This window comes from Budorcas taxicolor, chromosome 21 (assembly GCF_023091745.1).
Source record: "Budorcas taxicolor isolate Tak-1 chromosome 21, Takin1.1, whole genome shotgun sequence".
Taxonomy (NCBI): domain Eukaryota; kingdom Metazoa; phylum Chordata; class Mammalia; order Artiodactyla; family Bovidae; genus Budorcas; species Budorcas taxicolor.
The window spans coordinates 60,436,794-60,457,654 of record NC_068930.1 but is presented as its reverse complement, the minus strand read 5'-3'; the positions used below and the strand labels follow the sequence as shown (position 1 = coordinate 60,457,654).

The window sequence follows — 20,861 nt, the reverse complement described above, 5'->3', positions numbered from 1 at the left end:
GGGTGGCAGAAGACTGTTGAGCTTACATGGAGCACCACCCTTTAAGATCACTTGTCACCGTCACCGCATCACGGCATGTCACCACCAGGGATTTCTTTCCCCCACTTTCTTATTTTTGGGCTTCTCTGATTGCTCAGTTGGTAAAGAATCTGCCTACAATGCAGGAGACTCCAGTTTGATTCCTGGGTCAGGAAGATCCACTGCAGAAGGGTTAGGCTACCCACTCCAGTATTCTTGGATCTACCCAATCCAGTATTCCCTCATGGCTAAGCTGGTAAAAAGTCTGCCTGCAATGCGGGAGACCTGGGTTAGATCCCTGGGTTGGGAAGATCCCCTAGAGAAGGGAAAGGCTACTCACTCCAGTACTCTGGCCTGGAGAATTCTATGGATTGTACAGTCCATGGGGTCGCAAAGAGTCGGACATGACTGAGCCACTTTTACTTTCTCTTATTTTTATTGTGACAGTAGTGGTGGTTTACTCACTACGTTGTATCTCTTGCAACCCAATGGACTGTGGCCTTCTAGGTTCCTGTAGGTTCATGGGATTTCCCAGGCAAGAATATTGGAGTGGGTTGCCATTTCCTTCTCCAGGGGATCTTCCCAACCCACAGATCAGATCTGCATCTCCTCCACTGTAGGTAGATTCTTTACCACTGAACCACTAAAATATGTTTTTGTCCAGTCCCAAATGCAGACAAGCTTGCAGAAGCCTGGCTCCCTGCTGTTGACAGTTGGGATTAATCCATCGTGGCTGCAGCTGCTTACCCTGCTTTTCAGGCCCTGAGCCTTGAGGTCTTCCTCCCTTTCGCTGCCCTGTTTATATAGAGTCTAATAAAGACTCTGCCAGGATGGGAAGGTGCTTTTCAGGCCTTCATCACTGCCTCTCCATCATCAGAATTTTTTAAAGGTTCATATTTGGTCTTACCTAGACCTTCTTTCTGCCTTTGGAAATTTATAACAGAGGCAGGAAGTGGTAGAGGTGTGGGTTGCTGCTGCTGCTAAGTCGCTTCAGTTGTGTCTGACTCTGTGTGACCCCATAGACGGCAGCCCACCAGGCTCCCCAGTCCCTGGGATTCTCCAGGCAAGAACACTGGAGTGGGTTGCCATTTCCTCCTCCAATGCATGAAAGTGAAAAATGAAAGGGAATTCGCTCAGTCGTGTCCAACTCTTCGTGACCCCATGGACTGCAGCCTACCAGGCTCCTCCGCCCATGGGATTTTCCAGGCAAGAGTACTGGAGTGGGGTGCCATTGCCTTCTGTCCCTAATTAGAAATCCTACCGAGAGAAGGGAGTGCTCACTTTGTCACAGAAATGTCCCAGGTCTCAAATGTGAATCAGGGGATTCAGATCTAACATCATCTCCTTCCAATACCCCACCAAATCCCCCACCCTATGCCCACCCCTCTAGCTCTGGTCTTTTTTAAGAAGTCAGTCAGCACCTATTGAGAGTTTTCTCCCTTGCAGTTGGCATCGGCTATATGACCTCTCTGTTTATTTTTTCTGGAGGGCTATTTTCCTTTCTTCCCCTCTAGTCTTTGGTTTAGCCAAGTGAATGCATTCATAGCAATCTCTAGTTGTCATTGCAATTTCTCTTCCTAGGGTGTGATTTCTTTCCTGTTTCTTGGAAAAGCCCTTCTAGTTTAAAGTCTCAAGACACTGTTCTGTTGCCTGAAAGTCAGTCCTGGAGGTGCTAAGAAATAAATCCAAACAACATCATGGAAACAAACAGACAAAAAGATTCTTTTTTCCCATTTTCTCTTGATTGAGACTGTGTTGAGGTCTCCTGTAGAGCCCTGCCCAAAGAGGCCTGACAAGCCAGCTTGGACCTCACTTGGTTCTCCTTTCCAGGCACCGAAGAGCTGGCTGCACATGGGCATATGTGAATATGATGATTGCTTTGCATTTTAACCAACCTCAGCTATTATGGAAAATCTGAGGCCACTGATTTGAACATAAGCAGATCAGTGTGAGTTATTTGTATGGGAACTCAATGTGTAGCATTTCAGAGCTGGAAGGGATGTTATATATTATGTCATCCACCTTTTATAGAGTTGGAAACTGAGACTCATAGAGGAGGGACATGTTGGACAGTTAGTTGGGTCTAAAATCTGCGTCCTGTTTTTCAGTCCAGTTTTTTCCTCCACAAGGGGGTGCTAGAGAAGACCAGGTGACCGGGACACGCAGGCCAGATTGCAGAGACCTTGGGGCCAGGAAACCCCTCCCCGTCTGAGTGGGGACAGTAACTGGGACATTCCTCCCCCAGGAGGGTTGTTCTTATTCACAGAGCATGAAGCTTTAGGAAAGATGCTCCTGGAGGCCTAATTGGTGCTGCACGCACAGTCTGCTTATAATTGACATCCACAGTGAGGACCTTTCCCCAATATGGCTAAACTTGTGCCTTCTCCTGGCCAAACTCTTCTTTTGCTTTCAAGGTGCAAATTCCATAGCCATCCACCACCCTTTCTGCATGACTTTGGAGGCATTGCCTTTGCAGAAAAAGAAGGGCCAGGGGATTGCCTTTCCTCCAAGCCACCCCTAAGGCAGAAGATGCCCTCTTTTCCCCCTGTTATCTCTCTGGGCTTGGGGACGCAGCCAACTGCACCCACCTAAGAGTCAGGACCAGCAACTGCACAAGTCAATGTGCTTTCCACGTGGGAGCTGCATGCCTCTCAGCGGTGGGGTGAGCTGGGTTAAAAGTAGCTGCCACTCAGAGATAAAACGGAATGACAAGGGCAGGGCACAGCTTCTGAGGGGGGCTGAATAATGAGTAATGTAGAGGTGGGGTTCCTTCTGGCAGTTGTTCAGTCATTCAGTCTTGTCCAATTCTTTGTGACCCTATGGACTTGAGCTCACCAGGTTTTCCCATCCTTTACTCTTTCCTGGAGTTTGCTCAGACTTATGTCAATTGAGATGGTGATGCCATCCAACCATTTCATCCTCTGTCACCACCTTCTCTTCCTGCCCTCAATCTTTCCCAGCGTCAGAGTCTTTTCCGATGAGTCAGCTCTTCTCATCAGCATCAGAGTACTGGAGCTTCAGCATCAGTCCTTCCAATGAGGGGCTACTGCTTTCTGGCAGTAGGTGGTAGAAGCCAGGCACAGAGAAAAGTTCTAAGCTGGTCTTCAAAACCCTGAATGGACCCTGGTTTCAAAGGAACTGGGATACCAGAGGGGGAACATTTAGGAGGAGTTGAGCATGAAATAGGGACCCGTTATAGCTATAAGTCAAGTGAGAGCTTAGTCCCCACCTGGAGGCTCATTCAAAACATCCTATCTTGCAGGAGTGATTTCTCCAGCCCATCAGCCTGGGGTGTTGGGAAGTGCTTTCCCATAACCTCAGACTCCCCATTGACTGGTACATGTCAGCCTGGCTCTGCTAAAAAGAACCATTCACCCACATAGCTGCTTGCTCAAGAGAAACTGGTTGTAGTTTGAAAAAGGTGTGTTTATCCAGAGTTTTATGGCTGCTGTGCTACAAAGAGGAGATTCAAGGTGAACTCCAGCATCCTTGTGCTCCTGGGTTCACAGGTCTCCAGACTGCAGTGCTCCCCAGCTTGGCCTAGCCTGTACTCAGTCTTGTTCCCAACAGCCAGACATATTCATTATTTATTATTATTTTTAAAGAAATAATTATTTATTTGGCTGTGTCAGGTCTTAGTTGCATCATGCAGGGCCTTTCGTTGAAGCAGGCAGGCCTTCTGGTTGTGGTGAGTGGTGACTTCTCTAGTTGTGGTGCGCGCATTGAATTGCCCCATGATGTTTGGGATCTTAGTTCCCTGATCAGGGATTGAACTCATGTTCCCCGCATTACCAGGTAGATTCTTAACCGCTGAATCACCAGGAAGGTCCCCATATTCATTATTAGTGGAGCTGGCAAAGAGCCTACAGGAACCACGCTATGGAATCCTTTTACACTTTAACTTGTCCATTCCCAGGGCAGTGACATGCTCCCATAGAATCTTAGAGTGACTGTCAGGGTTGGATCCGTCTTAGTGTTAAGTCTTAGATTTGGATGAAATCCTAGAGGTCACCTGGACTAACGTTCCTCTCTAAGCAAAAAATTTTTTTCTGCAGCTTTCAAGATAGGTTCAGGTGTTCACAAGACTGAGACAGGTCAGGGAGGATGGTGGGGAGATTGAGCCTGGAATCCAGAGGGTTGTCACTTTCCCTGAGGCTTAGTCGGTGCTGTCTTTGCATTAGCTCCCCTTTCGCTTCCCTTTGTGATGCTGTTCCAGAAGAGACGGGCAGTAATGATGCTGGGGGTGGCACTGGTGATGGAGAAGAAATATCTTACCTTGCTTGCAATTCTGTTTCCAGACATTGATGAATGTCGTTATGGCTATTGCCAGCAGCTGTGCGCGAATGTTCCCGGATCTTATTCCTGTACATGCAACCCTGGTTTTACCCTCAACGAGGATGGAAGGTCTTGCCAAGGTATGTGACGTGAATGATAGCTTGAACACAGTGTGAAACCCTAGATGCTGTCTTCTTCAGAGTCTGACAGCTTATGTCGGTGGGAAACGCCGTTGTTAAAGTGTATTTCCACTCACTGCCTGCTCATGCCATTGCTTACAGAAACCTGAGATCCTAACTGAGCTTATGTGAAACATGTCAGGATGTACTCTGCGCATTTACTGAGATTAGAACCACATCATCCACCAGCTGGTAGCTTACGATTTCATGGATTTTACTTCTCTCTGTGTATCCGCTGTCCACAAGTAGCCTTGCCAACATTTTTGATCAGTCAGAAGCTTTCTCATATGTCCTCTTAGGCTGAGTTCAATTCCCAAGGCCCAAAGAGGGATAAAGAGAGAGGGCTCCTGATTCCTGATGAATTGCGAGATATTCACATACATTTTATGCAAGGGTTTCACAGGTGACTTTTAAAAACTAATAATTTTCTTTATTTATTTTACTTTTGGCTATGCAGGGTCTTCATTGCTGCATGGGCTTTCTCTAGTTGCAGCAAGCAGGAGCTACTCTCTGCATGGGCTTCTCATTGTGGTGGCTTCTCTTGATGCAGAGGGCGTGCTCTAGGGCTTGGGGGTTTCAGTAGTTATGGCACACGGGCTGAGTTGCTTAGAGGGATCTTCCTGGATCAGGGATGGAACCCTTGTCTCCTGCACTGGCAGGCAGATTCTTTACCCCGGAGCCACCAGGGGAAGCCCCACAGGCAACTTCGATGCCTGTCATTATAGCTTTCCCTTGTCCATGCTAGGAGGGCCTGTTATTTTAAAGAGTAATAGGATGGTGATAGTGGTAACTTCCCTTACAACCCGACATTCCCCGCAGTAACAGAATGAAACAAAGGCATTTTCTGACTTTCACATGATCGTGTCACATACTGAGAAGTAAGAAACACAAGTTCCAGGCTTATGGCAGTTTCCAGCTGAAGGTATCTTCTGCTCAGGAAGTGAACAGGGGACGTAAGACTCAAAGAATTAGCGTAAGTCCTGCCTGGCCCCCAGCTCCCCACCCCCAGCCCGCAGCCCGGGGCCGCCAGTCCCTGGCAGCTGCCCCATCCAGGGTGGAGACAGCGCCAGAGACTCAGAATGAGGTCTTTGTTTGGAGCCTGCCACCAGCTTTTGCAGGATCCATTTCCTTGTCACAGCACTCGAGGTCTGGCTGGCAGGCTCCTGGCCAGCTAGTTGGAGGATATTATGTCTCCATTAGTTTAATCGTATCTAAATCATTGAGTAAACAGGAAGGCATCAGCGTTAAAGAGCTGGATCCTGGATTCTTTGTCAGTCTCTCTTCCAAAGCTGGTTCTGCTGTTGTTCCAAGAAGTCTCGACTGTGTTCCTCATGCCAGGAGAGGTCATTTTCTCCTGAGAGCAGAGGCTGGCCTGGGAGGTTGAGGGAGCTGACTGGGCAGGGGAGCAGGCGCCTGGCTCCTTTGCTGCTGTGACAAGTGGCTTAGCTCAGATGCAGGCTTCTCCGTGCCAGGGCTGGAGGTTCGAGATGCCAGCCCCTCCTAGGCACAGCCACGCACAGAGAAGCCCAAAGGCCCTTGTGTCCCGTGGAGAGCATCCTCTGACAAGGAGCAGTTAACATACCTGTCTCCAGGTCCAGCAGTGTGATAAAGCGACAGACACAGCACCCAGGCCTGGACGCAGGCACTCGGCCACTGGGATATCGCATCAGCAGGGCCCACGGCGACACAGGATGTGACAGACTCCAGCAAGCTTTTGTATTCCTAACACCTCAAGCAAGGTAGAGGGCTTTGCCCTCGTCAAAGGATTGTCATGTTTGTTCGTTTCACTGAGCCCCAACAATAGCCTTGTGAGGTAGGCAGGGCAGATGAGGAAATCAGGCTTCAAAGAGGTTAAGCAACTTGGCCAGAGTCACGCAGCTAGGTGGTGGCAGAAAGGAGCGTAAGCCCAAGAGTCCAGTCGTCCTGTCCAGCAGGTTGGAGTGGGGAGCGGGTCTGCTCCCACAGCATTCAGAAGGGCCCTTGGGCAGGTGTGGAGGGCAGGGCTGGCCAGAGAGGGCTGCCAGGGCCCTGGGGGCAGAAGTGCAAGTAGCTGAAGCTGTAAGAGGACGGGTCTTGGGCTTGCTCTCCTTGCACAGCCAGCCTCTGGCTGGAAGCCGAGGACTCGAGCCCTCCTTCTCCTTGGTGCTGTCCTGCCTGGACAGCCTGGCATCACATTTTCCTGGCCTCCTGGGTGGACAGCCTCTAGACTTCCTTTGCACCGGTGGACACTGGCATCTCCCTGGACTCGCCCTGCATGGCCATCTATTTTTTTTTGCCCCTCTGAAAGTGTCAAAGATGCCAGGAAGTGGGAGCTATGTGGATATGGGCTTGCCCTCTTCTGTAAGAAAAAATTCTCGAGCCACTTCCCTTTTAATTCTGAAAGCATTCAAATCTCTATTAAGAGTCTGAAGAGGTTTACCTGGACTTTGAAAGGGATAGACAGTTTCTCAGCTGGCACTTTGGCCATTGTCATATGGAGTATCGGGGAGAGGAGTTTAAAATGGATCAGCCAGTGCCATTGTACCAGTGGCTCCCTTCTTGCCTCTCCTTCTCTGAGCTCTGCAGAATGAATCCTGTATATTGTGGAAAGACCCCCTGACTCACGTCCTATTTTCAACTGTGCCTTTGCTAGCTTGGGGACTTGGGCACATCTGTCAACTTCAAAACCAAGATAAACATCTTTGTTGATGTATAAGTGACATAAGATGAACTGCACTGTTAAAGGCACATGATTTCATGCACTTTGACATACATATATTCCCACGAAACCATCGCCACCTCAAGATAGTGAATATCGCGTGTGTGTGTGCTAAGTCGCTTCGGTTGTTCCGACTTTTTGCAACCCTATGGACAGTAGCCTGTCAGGCTTCTCTGTCCATGGGCTTCTCCAGGGGAAAATACTGGAGTGGGTTGCCATGCCCTCCTCCAGGGAATCTTCCAGATCCTGGGATCAAACCCTCATCTCTTACGTCTCCTGCATTGGCAGGTGAGTTCTTTACCATTAGTGCCACCTGGGAAGCCCAATGAATATCCCATCACTCCTTAAAGTTTCCTTGGGCCCTTTTGTGGTTCTCTCCTTAACCTACTGAACTTGTAACATGGGGTGATGGTCCTGAGCCCAGGCTGTAAGGATTCGGTGAGTACGAGATCCTTCTGTAATTATCAGTGACATTTATGTCCATCTATCGTAGTCGGCTCAGGCTGCCACGATAAAATGTTATACCATAGACCGTGGTGGCTTAGACAACATAAATTTACTTTCTCTCAGTTGTGGAGGCTGAAAGTCCAAGGTGAAGTTGCCAGCATGATTGGCTGCCTGGGTGCCTCTTGGCTTGTAGGTGGCCGCCTTCTCCCTGTCCTCACACAACAGAAAGAGCAAGAGCAAGCACTCTAGTGCTTCTTTTCATAAGGACCCCACCTTTATGAGTTCATTTAACCTTAATTACCTCCCAAAGGCCCCATCTCCAGATATCATCACATGTGGGGATGAGGGTTTCAACATATGAATTTTGGAGGGGACACAGTTCAGTCCACAGCAATAGTGAATAGTTATTTTTTTTGTAAATTATCATGCTTATTTACCTCTTTATCTGAAACTTCAAAGTCAGTGCGGGTGAGGTAAGAGCTAACTGGGGATAGGAAGGAGCAGATGTAGCCTAGAAATTCCCGTTGGTGAGCCTTGGAGAGTAGACTTCCTTGGAGGTGTAAACGTGTACATGTCTACACACGTATATGAAATGTATACACGCCGTTTCCACCCTTCCTAACTTGCAACCCCAGAGGGGATGTATGGATGGAGCCCGCGCTTCTTCAGTGAGCTCTTTGGGGTTTGAGCTCTCCATCTGACAGGTCCTAGATGGAGATCCTTGGTATCTGTGGGTCTGGTCTCCTGGTGGTAGTGGATTTTGCTGCTGGTGCATTCTTCTGCTGAGTGAATACAAAGTTCTCTTGTGGGAATGGTTAGTGATATGCTTTTGTTTTTTTACAGATGTGAATGAGTGTGCAACTGAGAATCCCTGTGTACAAACCTGTGTCAACACCTATGGCTCTTTCATCTGCCGCTGTGACCCAGGATATGAACTTGAGGATGATGGCGTTCATTGCAGTGGTAATGAGCTTGGCTTTGGAGACTTCCACTTGTCCTAGGGGCACTGGGACAGGGGTTTCTTCACAGGTGTTTCCTCTTATTTCCCAGACAGATTTCCAGTTTGGGACATTTTCCAGTGCAGCGGGGTTACAACCACACAAAACAGATGAGTCACTTCCCAAAGGTGGCACGCAACTGCACGTCCCTAGTTATTTGACCCTTAATGCAAAAATCAGCGGAGCTAACTTTTAGGATCTGACATGGAGTTGAAGGGGAAGAGGAATTGCCTAATTTTGCATGCTGGTTTGAATTATCTGTCTTCACCCAGCACTGAGTCAAGTCATGGGAATAGAGCAGATAGTACTAATAGAATAATAGCAGGAATAAAAGCAAGTCTCACAGGGTAGGGTTGGGAGGGGGAGTGTTGAATGAATGAGATTATGTATGTAAACTATTAAAATCTCTATAATCAGTGCCTAACTTTAGACCTGGCCCATCATGAACATGCAGTAACTAGTTTTCAAATCAACTAATGAAAGATTGGATGTTGAATGAATAAAATCTTAATTTATTGTGAGAACACAGATGGCTCAGTTGACCTTTTGTAAATTCTTTCCAAGCCCAGGAAGCTATGACTCTTTGCTCATGCTAGCTTGTGGACTCTATTATAATTATCTTAGAAACTTGTAAACTCCAGTAAACTCCTTGAGAATAGGAGTTGCTTCTTACTCCCATCTGTTCCTGTAGCATTCTGCAGAGGGCCATGTGTAGTTCATTCTTTGCTCCATTTCTCCTTCTCTTCTTTCTTTTCCTGTTTTTTTTTTTTTTTTTTAATGTTGACTTAAACTCCATTCTATTCAGTTTTAGCATCATCAGCAATTGTGAAAGAGCACAGTCCAAATTAATGATGCTTCACTGTATTTTTCAAAACAAGTGGGCCATATCCTAGAGTGTGAAAATCTTTTCGTCCTCCAGAATAGAAAGTTTCCTAATCCTGGATTTCACTGTAACAGGAACTGACCCAGGCCATGAATGGAACTTGTGTGATAGCTTCAGGTAGGACTAGAGTGTTTTGGGGACGGAATTCTCTGAAACAAAGGAGCTCTTCTCCCCAGGGCCAGGAAAGACACAGCCACAAGTAGGCAGTTACAGAGAGCCTTAGGCCGATTAAATGTCAGTCCCAGAAATAGCCGTAAAATATACTCAGGCATAAAAAGCCACTTTCTTCCTAGATTTCAATCCCTGTCTCTCCCCACCTCCTGTGGCACTCCTTTGGGGAATCTGGGCTAAGGAACTAAGAGGTGAAAAGTTTAGCATTACGGGATGGGGTCCTTCATTTTTGGAGAATTGTCTGCACATCCATAGATGTGGCCACCTGCAGAGAAGGTGTGAGAGAGTGACCGAAGAGTCAGACGGAGCCAATTTCAAATTCTAGCTCTCCCGTTCAGTACTTTCCCTGGCCAAGTCACTTCCTGAGCCTCAGTTTCCTCATTTGTTAAAAAAACAAACCAACTAACAAACACCTTCACCGGCAGTCATAGAGATGAGATGAGCTGGGGAACCTAAGTGTCATTTGTGTTAACTTACTTTCTCTAAGCCTAAGTGTAAGAAACTTTTGGTTTTTCAAGAAGCCATCCTTGGTGTTTTGGCAAAGATTTTTAGTTGACTCACTTTAACCAAAATGGTCATTGTTTTCCCCATATTCGTGATGATGCAATCTTCTGCAAGATTCTGAAATCTTTAGGTAACCCTTGTCCACTGTGGGCCTGGGCTTCCCTGATGGCTCAGCAGGTAAAGAATCTGCCTGCAAAACACAAGACACAGGAGACACAGGTTTGATCCCTGGGTCAGGAAGATCCCCTGGAGGAGGAAAATGGCAACCCACTCCAATATTCTTACCTGAAAAATCCCATGGACGGGACAAACCTCCCCTCTGTTGAGGAGCCTGGCGGGCTACAGTCCATGGGGTCGCAGAGAGTCAGACAGGATTCGCGGGGATGTTTGCCGGGAGCTTGTTGTCTGTCCCTTCCTACTTGCTCCCTTTCTGTGCTGCTTGTTTCCCGGCCGGGAACTGTGACCTTTGCTGTGTTGTTCCAGCTGCTGTGGCCCCTCCGTGCAGCCCCATGTCCCTTAGAGATTTGCTAAGTGAGCTGACCCAGGAAACCACAATGGATTCTCATGTGGATGCTTGAAACTGTCTCCTTGCCAGAAGCTGGCCTGTATTTCCTTTTTATTCCTGCTTCAATCTTTAATAGTAATTCTTATTGGCGTCCAGTTGCTTTAAATGTTGTGTTCGTTTCTGCCGTATGGCAAAGTGAACCAGCTATATGTATACACACATCCCCTCTCTTTTGGACTTCCCTTCCATTTAGGTCCACCACAGAGCGCTGAGCAGAGTTCCCTCTGCTATCTAGTCTGTTCTCGTAAGCTATTTACTTTATACATAGTAGTGTATATACATTAATCCCAGTCTCCCAATTCTTCCCATCCCGATCTTCCTCCCTTGGTATCCATACATTTGTTCTCTATGTCTGTGTCTCCATTTCTGCTCTCCAAATAAGATCATTCATACCATTTTTCCAGATTCCACATAGATGCATTAACGTATGATATTTCTTTCTGACTTACTTCACTTACTTATTTGTCGTTGTTCAGTTGCTCAGTAGTGTCCGACTCTGCGAACCCATGGACTGTAGCACACCAGGCTTCCCTGTCCTACACTATCTCCCTGAGTTTGCTCAAACTCATGTCCATTGAATCGGTAACCTCTGTGAGCCTCAATCTCCCCTCTGTTGAGTATGGTTAGTAATAGCACCTCTTTCTAGGGCTGAGGTGAGGATTAAATGCCATCTACCCATCTTGTTCTCTGTCATCCCCCTCTCCTGCCCTCAATCTTTCCCAGCATCAGGGTTTTTTCCAATGAGTTGGCTCTTCACATCACATCACATCATATCAGGTGGCCAAAGTACTGGAGCTTCAGCTTCAGCATCAGTCCTTCCAATGAATATTCAGGACTGATTTCCGTTAGGATGGATTGGTTTGATCTCCTTGCAGTCCAAGGGACTCTAAAGCATCTTCTCCAACACTGCAGTTCAAAAGCATCAATTCTTTGGCACTCAGCCTTCTTTACAATCCAACTCTCACATCCATACGACTACTGGAAAAACCATAGCTTTGACTAGATGGAACTTTATTGGCAAAGTAATGTCTCTGCTTTTTAATATGCAGTCTAGGTTTGTCATAACTTTTTTCTCTAGGTCCATTGTATTTCTGCTTGTGGAGGATGGAGCCACAATCCTTAGTAAAGTCTGGGGTTGTGTCTCTAACATAAGCAGAGGGGTCTGTTAGGTGGAGGTGGTTGCCATCTCTCCATCTGCAGTGGGGCGAGCCCCAGCCAGGGAACTTCCCAAGCCCAGGACTCCCCAGATCCACCAACCTGGAGTCTGATTCAGGCAGGATTTACTCAGAGAGACATTATGGCATTGTGTTGATTAGTATAGAATCCAGAGTCTGGCTGGCCAGGTTCAAATCCCAGCTCTACTGCTTACTTGTTATCTGTAAATTTAGTCAAAGTCCCTAACCTTGGGACTTCCTGGTGGTCCAGTGATTAAGACTCTGTGCTTCCAATGCAGGGGCCAGATTTGATCCCTTGTTGGGGAATTAAGATCCCACATACCACATGGCGTGGCCAAAAAGTAAAAAAAAAAAAAAAAGTTACTTAATCTCTGTGAGCCTCAATCTCCCCTCTGTCAAGTATGGTTAGTAATAGCACCCCTTTCTAGGGCTGAGGTGAGGATTGAATAAGATGAGGTGTGTAGCGCATGTAATCCAGGGCTTGATACACAGCGAGCTCTCAGGAAATGACAGGTTTTACCACTGCCTTCTACTAAAGGTATGAATGGAATCTACACGCTTAACAGAAATAAACAGGATACTCTGTTAGGACGGCTGGGGCCAAGACCAGACTCTACAAGGCTCCCCAGGGAGCGGGAGTGGGCAGGACAGAGCAGATCTGACTCACTGAGCGTGCTTTAACTTTCAAAGCAGCATCTCAGTTCTGCTGGCTCATAACCCATCGCCCGGAGGCCCCTGGGAGAGAAGGAAAGGAGTTTTCCCTTCTCGAATGTGAGAGACAGCAGGCATGTAACACAGAAATTATCGCATAGTGGAGGAGCAGCCTCCCATGTGCGGACACCCTCTCTGGGTGATTCCAGAGAGCAATCCGAGGACATGTCACATGGGGAAGCCAGTGAAAGCAAGTTTTCGGGAACACAACAAATGAAAGAAAAACATGTTTTCTTTGGCGTGCTTATCGCGTGAGGCTCAGATAGGGGTTCTCTTGCCAAACGCTGTGTGTGATGAAGAGTTGGCTTTTCTGGAGCGCCTGCTTTTGTATCCCTGGCCACAGTCTACAAGTTCAACGCCTCCCTCTTCAGGTCCCCACCTCTGTGGCTGGAGAGTGGCCCAGCGCCAGGTCCCACATCCCAGACCACCCGAGGCAGGCAGGCCACCCCATGCCACACAGAGTTTTCCCTTTCAAGGAAATTTTTTTAATATTTATGTGTTTATTTGGCTGTGCCAGGGCTTAGTTGCAGCGCATAGACTCTTCCGTCTTCATTGCAGCATGTGACATCTTTAGTTGCAACATGTGAGATCTAGTTCCTGGACCAGTGATGGAACCTGGGCCTCCTGCATTGGGAGGACAGAGTCTTAGCCACTGGACCACCAGGGAAGTCCCTCAGGGAGGTTTTTGGACACAATGATGTTTTAATAAAATTCGCACCCCCTGGCCTTCTGGAGATGTCCCTTTTAGCTGTGATTTTAGGAATAATATTGGTTCTCAACTTGTGGGCGATTAGAGGGGAGTTAGCACTGGTAACTGGGGCTTCCCAGGAAGCAATAGTGTTAAAGAACCTGTCTGCCAATGCAGGAGACATAAGAGACGTGGGTTTGATCCCTGGGTCAGGAAAATCCCTTGGAGGAGAGCATGGCAACCTACTCTGGTATTCTTGCTTAGAGAATCCCATGGACAGAGGAGTCTGGCCTGCTGCAGTCCGTGGGGTTGCAAAGAGTCAGACATGACTCAGTGACTAAATAACCACAAGGCACTGGTAAAGTTGCCCTTTTAGAAGACTAGGTCTGGTGAATGTTTTTTAGGTCTGGGGAAGAGCTCTGCACCCAGAAAACTCCAGCAGACAAATCTCACCTCCAGACATAGAGGGTAGATTCACCTACAGGGCACAGTGAGACAGTGATGAGTAGGTGATATAGCTGAGCCAGAGGCAAAATGGTGTTGGAAGCTTGGTGGAGACAGAATTTAGCTTCATGAAGGAGAGAATTTTCTACCAATTAGAGCTGCCCAATTATCAGTGGGCTTCCTTGGTAGGTAGTGAGCTCCCCATCACCAGAAGTGTTCAAAAATGAATTGGAAACTTCTTGGCAGAGAAGCTATCCTATGTGTCAGGAGTGTGTGGTTCCTCTTGTTCAGTTGCTAAGTCATGTCTGACTCTTTGCGACTCCATGGACTGCAGCACGCCAGACTTTTCCCTGTCCTTCCCCATCTCTCTTCGTCATGCTCAGACTCATGTCCATTGAGTCAGTGATGCTATCCAACCATTTCATCCTCTCTCATCCTCTTCTCCTCCTGCCTCAACATTTCCGAGCATCAGGGTCTTTTCCAGTGAGTCGGCTGTTTGCTTCAGATGGCCAAAGTATTGGAGCCTCAGCTTCAGCATTAGTCCTTCCAACAAATATTCAGGATTGATTTCCTTTAGGATTGATTGATTTGATCTCCTTGCTGACCAAGGAGAGTGTGCAGGCTGGGATAAATAAAGCTAGAATAGCACTAAGTTCCCATGCCCAGGTAGCTATGATTATAAATGGCGTGTGTAACTTGTCTCCCCCAGATATGGATGAATGCAGCTTCTCTGAGTTCCTCTGCCAACATGAGTGTGTGAACCAGCCAGGCACTTACTTCTGCTCCTGCCCAGCCGGCTACATCCTGCTGGATGACAACCGGAGCTGCCAGGGTGAGGCTGCTAGAGGGACCCAGCTAGGGGAGGTGTGAGATGGGGCTGGCTCAGGGGGCCACCTGGATGTCTTTGCCTGGGGAAGGTGGCAGGGGTGAGGGTATGAATGGGTGCTGGTGACTCCCAGTGCGGCAGGCTCTGGGCAGGATGCCTGGGCTGGTACCTTCCTGCCCTGCAACCCCATCCTTTGGCTTCAGAAAGGACAAGGTCAATCTCCTTGCTGGAATGCCCTCTGCAGATACACACAGCTGGTCCTGCCTCCCCAGGCAGGTCTCTGTGGCCCCTCTGAGGAAGGCTCCAGACCCCACCAGGACCTCTGATGGCCGGGTCGTGGTCCATGAGCTGGTTTTCTCATGGTCCCTGGACCACAGCCTGGTCAGCCTTTCTTTACCGACTTCCTAGAGAATGGACACAGGTGGAGGGACACCTGCCTCAAAGGGTTGTGACCCCCAGTTGTGAAGGGGGTGGTGTCTCCCCAAGATAGGCTGCTCAAGATGATTTCCTGCCCATGCTCACCTACTGGGGCGGATGGAGGAGGCTGGTAGCTGGGCAACAGATTCATTTTCAGCTCCTTGGACCTGCCTTATCCCAACACCAAGCAAGAATTCTCCACACAACAGTGCCAAGCAGTAGAAATATATTGTGAGCTATAAATGTGAGCCACATATGTAATTAAAAATGTCCTAGTAGTCACATTAAAACAATAGAAAGAAACAGGTAAAATTAATTTTAGAGCATATTTTATTTAGAGCTATATATCTAAAATATTACCAGTCTACCATGTACTCAATATAAAAATTAAAGATGTTTTACATTCTTTGGCTTTACTAAGTTGTTGGACTCTGATCTGTATTTTCCACATCTCAGTTTAGACTAGTCACATTTCAAGTGCTCAGTGGTCATGTGTGGCCGGAGGCTGCCATACTGGCTAGTGTAGCTCTATAGAAAGACCCAGGCAGCCTCCACCCCCACTCCCACCCGTCTGGCCCCGGGACCGTCACCTCGGAAGTGCTGCCTGGCTTCAGCCTCTTGTCTATCATGCATTTCAGACATTAACGAGTGTGAGCACAGAAACCACACGTGCATCCTGCAGCAGACCTGTTACAATTTGCAAGGGGGCTTCAAGTGCATTGACCCCATCCGCTGTGAGGAGCCTTATCTGCGGATCAGTGATAAGTAAGTCACGGCTTCCCCTGGGGAGATGGGAATGTGGACGAGGAGCCTGTTTCAGAGATCAGCCAGTGTCGTGTCAAGGAGAGAGTACCTGCCAGGGTAATGGGAGATGTGGTCCACTGTCTCCTACACAACAAGGGAAGCCTGGCGCGCTGTAGTCCATGGGGTCGCAAAGAGTTGGACACCACTGAGCGACTGAACTGAACACAACACATACGTGCCCCCCTCCCCCGCCACACTTCTCTACCGTTCCCCCGCTCATGCCAGATATGGAGATTCTCTAGAAAGCTAATCAAGAGGAGAGGTGGGGTTCATGAATCTCCTTTTCCCTTTAATGACTTTGTCCTGGATGTTGTTGCTATTTTGGTGGATATACAGGGTCTTTAGAGCTGGGCTTCTCAACGATCACGTGCATAGAAACCACCTAGGGATCTTGTTAGTGGCCCAGTTCTGATTCCGTGGGCCTGCTCTGGTGTGAGACTCGGCCTTGCAGACAAGCCGCCAGGTGAAATGGATGCATCCAGTCTTCCTGGACCTTGTTGGGAGTAGCGAGGGGCTGGACAGGTCACTAGAGAGTTCTCGTTAACTGAGGGTACCTAGCTTGCTCTAATCAAGTTTTCGATGTCACAACAGTGATTGAATGAAATCACCAGATGGCAAATATTTAGTTGAGGTGAGAACCGAAGTGAAGACAACCTCTACAGAGTGAACACACTAGAACAGTGGTTTTCTGGCCCCATGTACTAGGAATTCCTCTTCTTACTGTTCGGTTCCTATTTAACTGTCTTAGTTCCACTGTAGCCTGCATGCATTGCAACAGGTGCACGTGCGCGCACGCACACACACACACAAACACATACACACGGATGTCTTCTGCCCTCCTCCCTTCCAGTCACCTGTTTACCACCCCCACAGCTCCCAGCCCTCCCAACTGGGATACAGGGATGAATGGACACGTCCATCGTGCATGCCCTCTAAGGACACAGCTCCTAAGAGGAATTCACGCCTTACCAGTGTGCTTCCCGCTCTGATCAAAAGCTGGCAGAAGAGGACAAAGCAGGAACAGACAGGTCCTAAAGGAGTCTTTGCTGGCTGCTAAGCGCTGTGCTTCTCAGTAGCCCTGTGGAACAGCGTTCTTTGATTTCTGGTTCCAAGGCCCTTTGTGGCAAAACAGAACTCTGCCCTCACCGACTCCCATTCCTGGTTGTCCCTGGGTTTCTCCAGATCTCAGTTGTCTGTGGTGGGGAACCTGCCCTGAGCCGGTGTTACTGGCGGGGCCCTGATGAGCTGCTGAGAGCCCTGGGAGACTCCTGCACCCTGCCTCCAGGCCCCATTCCAGTTTCACTCCAGCCGCCCTTATCCAGCTCATTTCCTTGTTCAGGTGTCTTGTATTCCTGCCAACCTGAGTGTGACCTGCTCTCACCTTCACCCACACCCCAGAGTGCCCCACCTCCCGGCTTCTGTGCACACATCTTCTGCACATGGAAGGCTTTCCTGCCATTGCCACAGGGACAGAACTGCCCCGTCTTTCAGATCTGGCTGCCAATGCCACCTCCCAGCTGTTTTCGATCCTCTTCAGCTGGGAGCCATCTCTCCCTCCTCCAACTCTCTTTTAGAAAGCGATTAGTTTCTGTGTGACACGTGACATTTTAATGTGGCTATTTTGGCACCCGGAACATCTTGACTTGGCTGTTTGGATGGAGCCTTAAAAAAAACCAAAACTTTAAAAATTCCTTTTTAAAAAGTAATTGTATTTATTTGTTTATTTTTGGCTGTGCTGGGTCTTCATTGCTTCTCGGGCTCTTCTTTAGCTGCGGTTAGCAGGGGCTACTCTTCCTTTGCAGTACGAGGGTTTCTCATTGTGGTGGCTTCTCTTGGCACGTGGGCTTAATTTCTCTTTGGCATATGGGATCTTCCCAGACAAGGGATAGAACCTGTACTTCCTGCATGTGGATCCAACCTCTTCTGCAGGCAGATTCTTTACCACTGAGCCACCAGGGAAGGCCCTAAAGATTCTTTTTATACATTCACTTATTAAGTGTTAGTCGAACTCCTGGTCTGTGCCCAGTGCCAGGTGCTGTGGTGTTTGTTTTTACGCTGGTGGAGGAGAAAGACAATGAACAAATGGTCACGTAATGAATCCATGATCCTCGATGGTAGTAGGGGCTGTGAACAGGAAGAATGGAAATTTACAAAGTGAAAGCGTAGGCTGGACTTGGTCTGGTCTGGGGAGTCTAAAAGCCCCTCTGAGTAAATGACCCTTGAGCTGGAATGGAAAGGTGAGTCGATGTTAACAGGGCAGAAGAGCAGCGGGAACAGCGTGTTTAAGACTATCAGACAAGAGCGACCTTGATGACTTCAGGGACAGGAAGAAGCTGCAGCCTCATCAATGACATGGACAGTGACCTGTGAGGAAGTGAGAGAAACTAACAGAGACCAGACCCCATGAGGATTTAGAGGCTAGAGTATGTGTTTGGTTTTTATCCAAGTTGCAATGGGTGCCACTGTAGAACCTTTGAAGCGGGATACAGACATAATCTGATTTATGTTTGACGAAGGGCACTCTGCCTGCGGTGTAATGGGTTGGAGTGGGAGAGCCTTCCGTTCCATCAAGGAGGCTGTCACAAGGTCCAGGTGAGACAGCGAGGCGGGGCACGGACAGCGGAGATGGAGTAGCTGGATTTGGACTACATTTTAGAAATAGAATGGATAGATTTTGAAGATGGATTAGAAGTCAGGGGAGAGTGACAGAAACAGCAAAACTTACTCCCAGTTTTGGCCACCAAGGCATACTGCTGCTGCTAAGTCACTTTAGTTGTGTCCAACTCTGTGCGACCCCATAGATGGCAGCCCCACAGGCTCCCCCATCCCTGGGATTCTCCAGGCAAGAACACCGGAGTGGGTTGCCATTTCCTTCTCCAGTGCATGGATCAACAGATATCCTCATCCTGTTATGCACTCGGACCCCTAGGGGGAATCTCAGGAATGAGGGGAGAGATGGGGGGGGGCAGTGATTCAGGATAAATCCAGGGGTGTCTGTAAAATGCATACCTTGGTAATGAGTCAACTTTGTACTATGTTATACTATGTTAAGTATATACATAGTTAGACTATGCTATTACTAGTGTTTCAAATGAGATGTGTTGTATCAGACATATTTGCATCTATGATTTATTTCTCCTATTAAAGAGTGAACTTAAGATCATTAAATTTATCATTGCAATAAGTGTCCTAACATCTGAAAGTCCTGTCCTAATGTATCTTGTATATAGTGAGTTCTCTTGCTTTGTTTAGAGAAAGGAAATACCCAATTCTATTCCACACAGACTGGGGTAAGTACAATAGAAAATGTGAAAAAGACCACTCAAGACCCAGCAATCTATTGTGATTTCTCACTTTTAAAGCTTCTCAATGAGTATGGATGGTTGGGAAGTGAAGGGCTACGCAGCACACTTTTGCCAACTAAGTATGTGACCAACATGAAGTACATTTCAGGATGTCCCAGTGTTCTGAAAACCAGACAACTCAGGTTTATGCTTTAGTAGCAGGGCTATCTGATTGGCCAGAACAGGCCGTTCTCTAGGAAACAGAGGGCTCACCTACACGCTGGAGAGTTTTTAGACCAGAGACAGAAGGAGAGGGCCCCCACAGTCACAGCATTTGGATGGTAGAAATGGGGTATCCTCCTTTCCCATGTTTCAAGCACAGAGGTAGGTACAACCAGCATCTGGAAAGGATCTGCCACTTTCTCACATGATTTCCCTTCCTGACAGCCGCTGTATGTGTCCTGCGGAGAATCCTGGCTGCAGAGACCAGCCCTTCACCATCTTGTACCGGGATATGGACGTGGTGTCAGGACGCTCTGTTCCCGCTGACATCTTCCAAATGCAAGCAACGACCCGCTACCCTGGGGCCTATTACATTTTCCAGATCAAGTCTGGGAATGAGGGCAGAGAATTCTATATGCGGGTAAGAGGGGGTCTGAGTGGCGGTCACCATCTTCCGCAAGGTGTTCTCTTGTCTAGCCTGGAGTGTGCTTCTAGAAACAGGCCAGAGTGCAGTTTGGAGGGGTGGGTGTGGAGGCAGGAGGGGAAAGCAGATGGGAGTTAGGACTCCACTGTCTTGGTTCCTCTCACTTTCTGAGTGGCCTTGAGAAAGTTGCTCCCCCTCTGTGAGCCTCAGGATCCTTACCTATGCAATGAGAAATTAGGCCAAGGTGCAATGGTAGGTCTCTTTCTTCCTGCAATTCTTTGTATTTTTTTTAACCATTTTTTAAAAAATTGAAGTATAGACAATTTACAATGTTGTGTTAGTTTCAGGTGTACAGCAAAGTGATTCAGTTATATTTACAGATATAGACATATCTATATCTATGTCTATATATGTATATTCTTTCAAGTCCCTGGGCTTCCCAGGTGACTCAGTGGTAAAGAATCTGTCTACTAATGCAGGAGCTGTAGGGGAGACAGGTTCGATCCCTGGGACAGGAAGATCCCCTGGAGGAGGAAACCCACTCCAATATTCTTGTCTGGAAAATTCCATGGACAGAGGACCCTGGTAGGCTACAGTCCATGAGGTCCCAAAAGAGTCCAACACAGCTGAAGCAACTGAGCATACACACATCAAGTCCCTACTATTTGCTTCTAGAAACTGACTACAGCAATGAACAAAACGGTCCCGAATCCCTGCCTTCATGGCACTTACATAGCTGTGAACTTCAAGGCATTCCTCAAAGAAGTGGGCTCCACCTGTGTTGTCCAACACAGTAGCCATATGGTTCTTTAAATTTAAGCTAATGAAAATGAAGTAAAATAAGCAAAATGAAAAATTAGGTTCTTTCGTTGCACTAACCACATTTCAGGGGCTCAGTAGCAACATGTGCCTGCTGTATTAGCTTGGATATAGAACATTTCTGTCACTGTAGAAAGTTTGGTTGGCTAGCATCGATTTAGCCATATCAGGATAAATTGATGTGGATTTATCAGGAACAGATTTTAGAGCACACATCCTAAATGTATTTGCCTATTTGTAAGTTACACACATGTGATACTGTACCATTTCTATTATTGAGCTTCATTTCCCTCAGCCTCTGGAGTGATC

General features: G+C 47.7%; 1 protein-coding gene across 2 annotated transcripts in view; it reads left to right on the top strand.

Moving 5' to 3' along the window:
- Positions 1–20,861, top strand: part of FBLN5 (fibulin 5) — a 92,450-nt gene that overhangs the window by 57,178 nt on the left and 14,411 nt on the right. For both annotated transcript variants that reach the window (XM_052659491.1, XM_052659490.1), the window contains 5 exons: positions 4,317–4,433; positions 8,461–8,580; positions 14,466–14,588; positions 15,638–15,764; positions 19,535–19,730. In XM_052659491.1, coding sequence (XP_052515451.1) covers positions 4,317–4,433; positions 8,461–8,580; positions 14,466–14,588; positions 15,638–15,764; positions 19,535–19,730 — 683 coding nt within the window. The remainder of the gene's footprint in view (positions 1–4,316; positions 4,434–8,460; positions 8,581–14,465; positions 14,589–15,637; positions 15,765–19,534; positions 19,731–20,861) is intronic.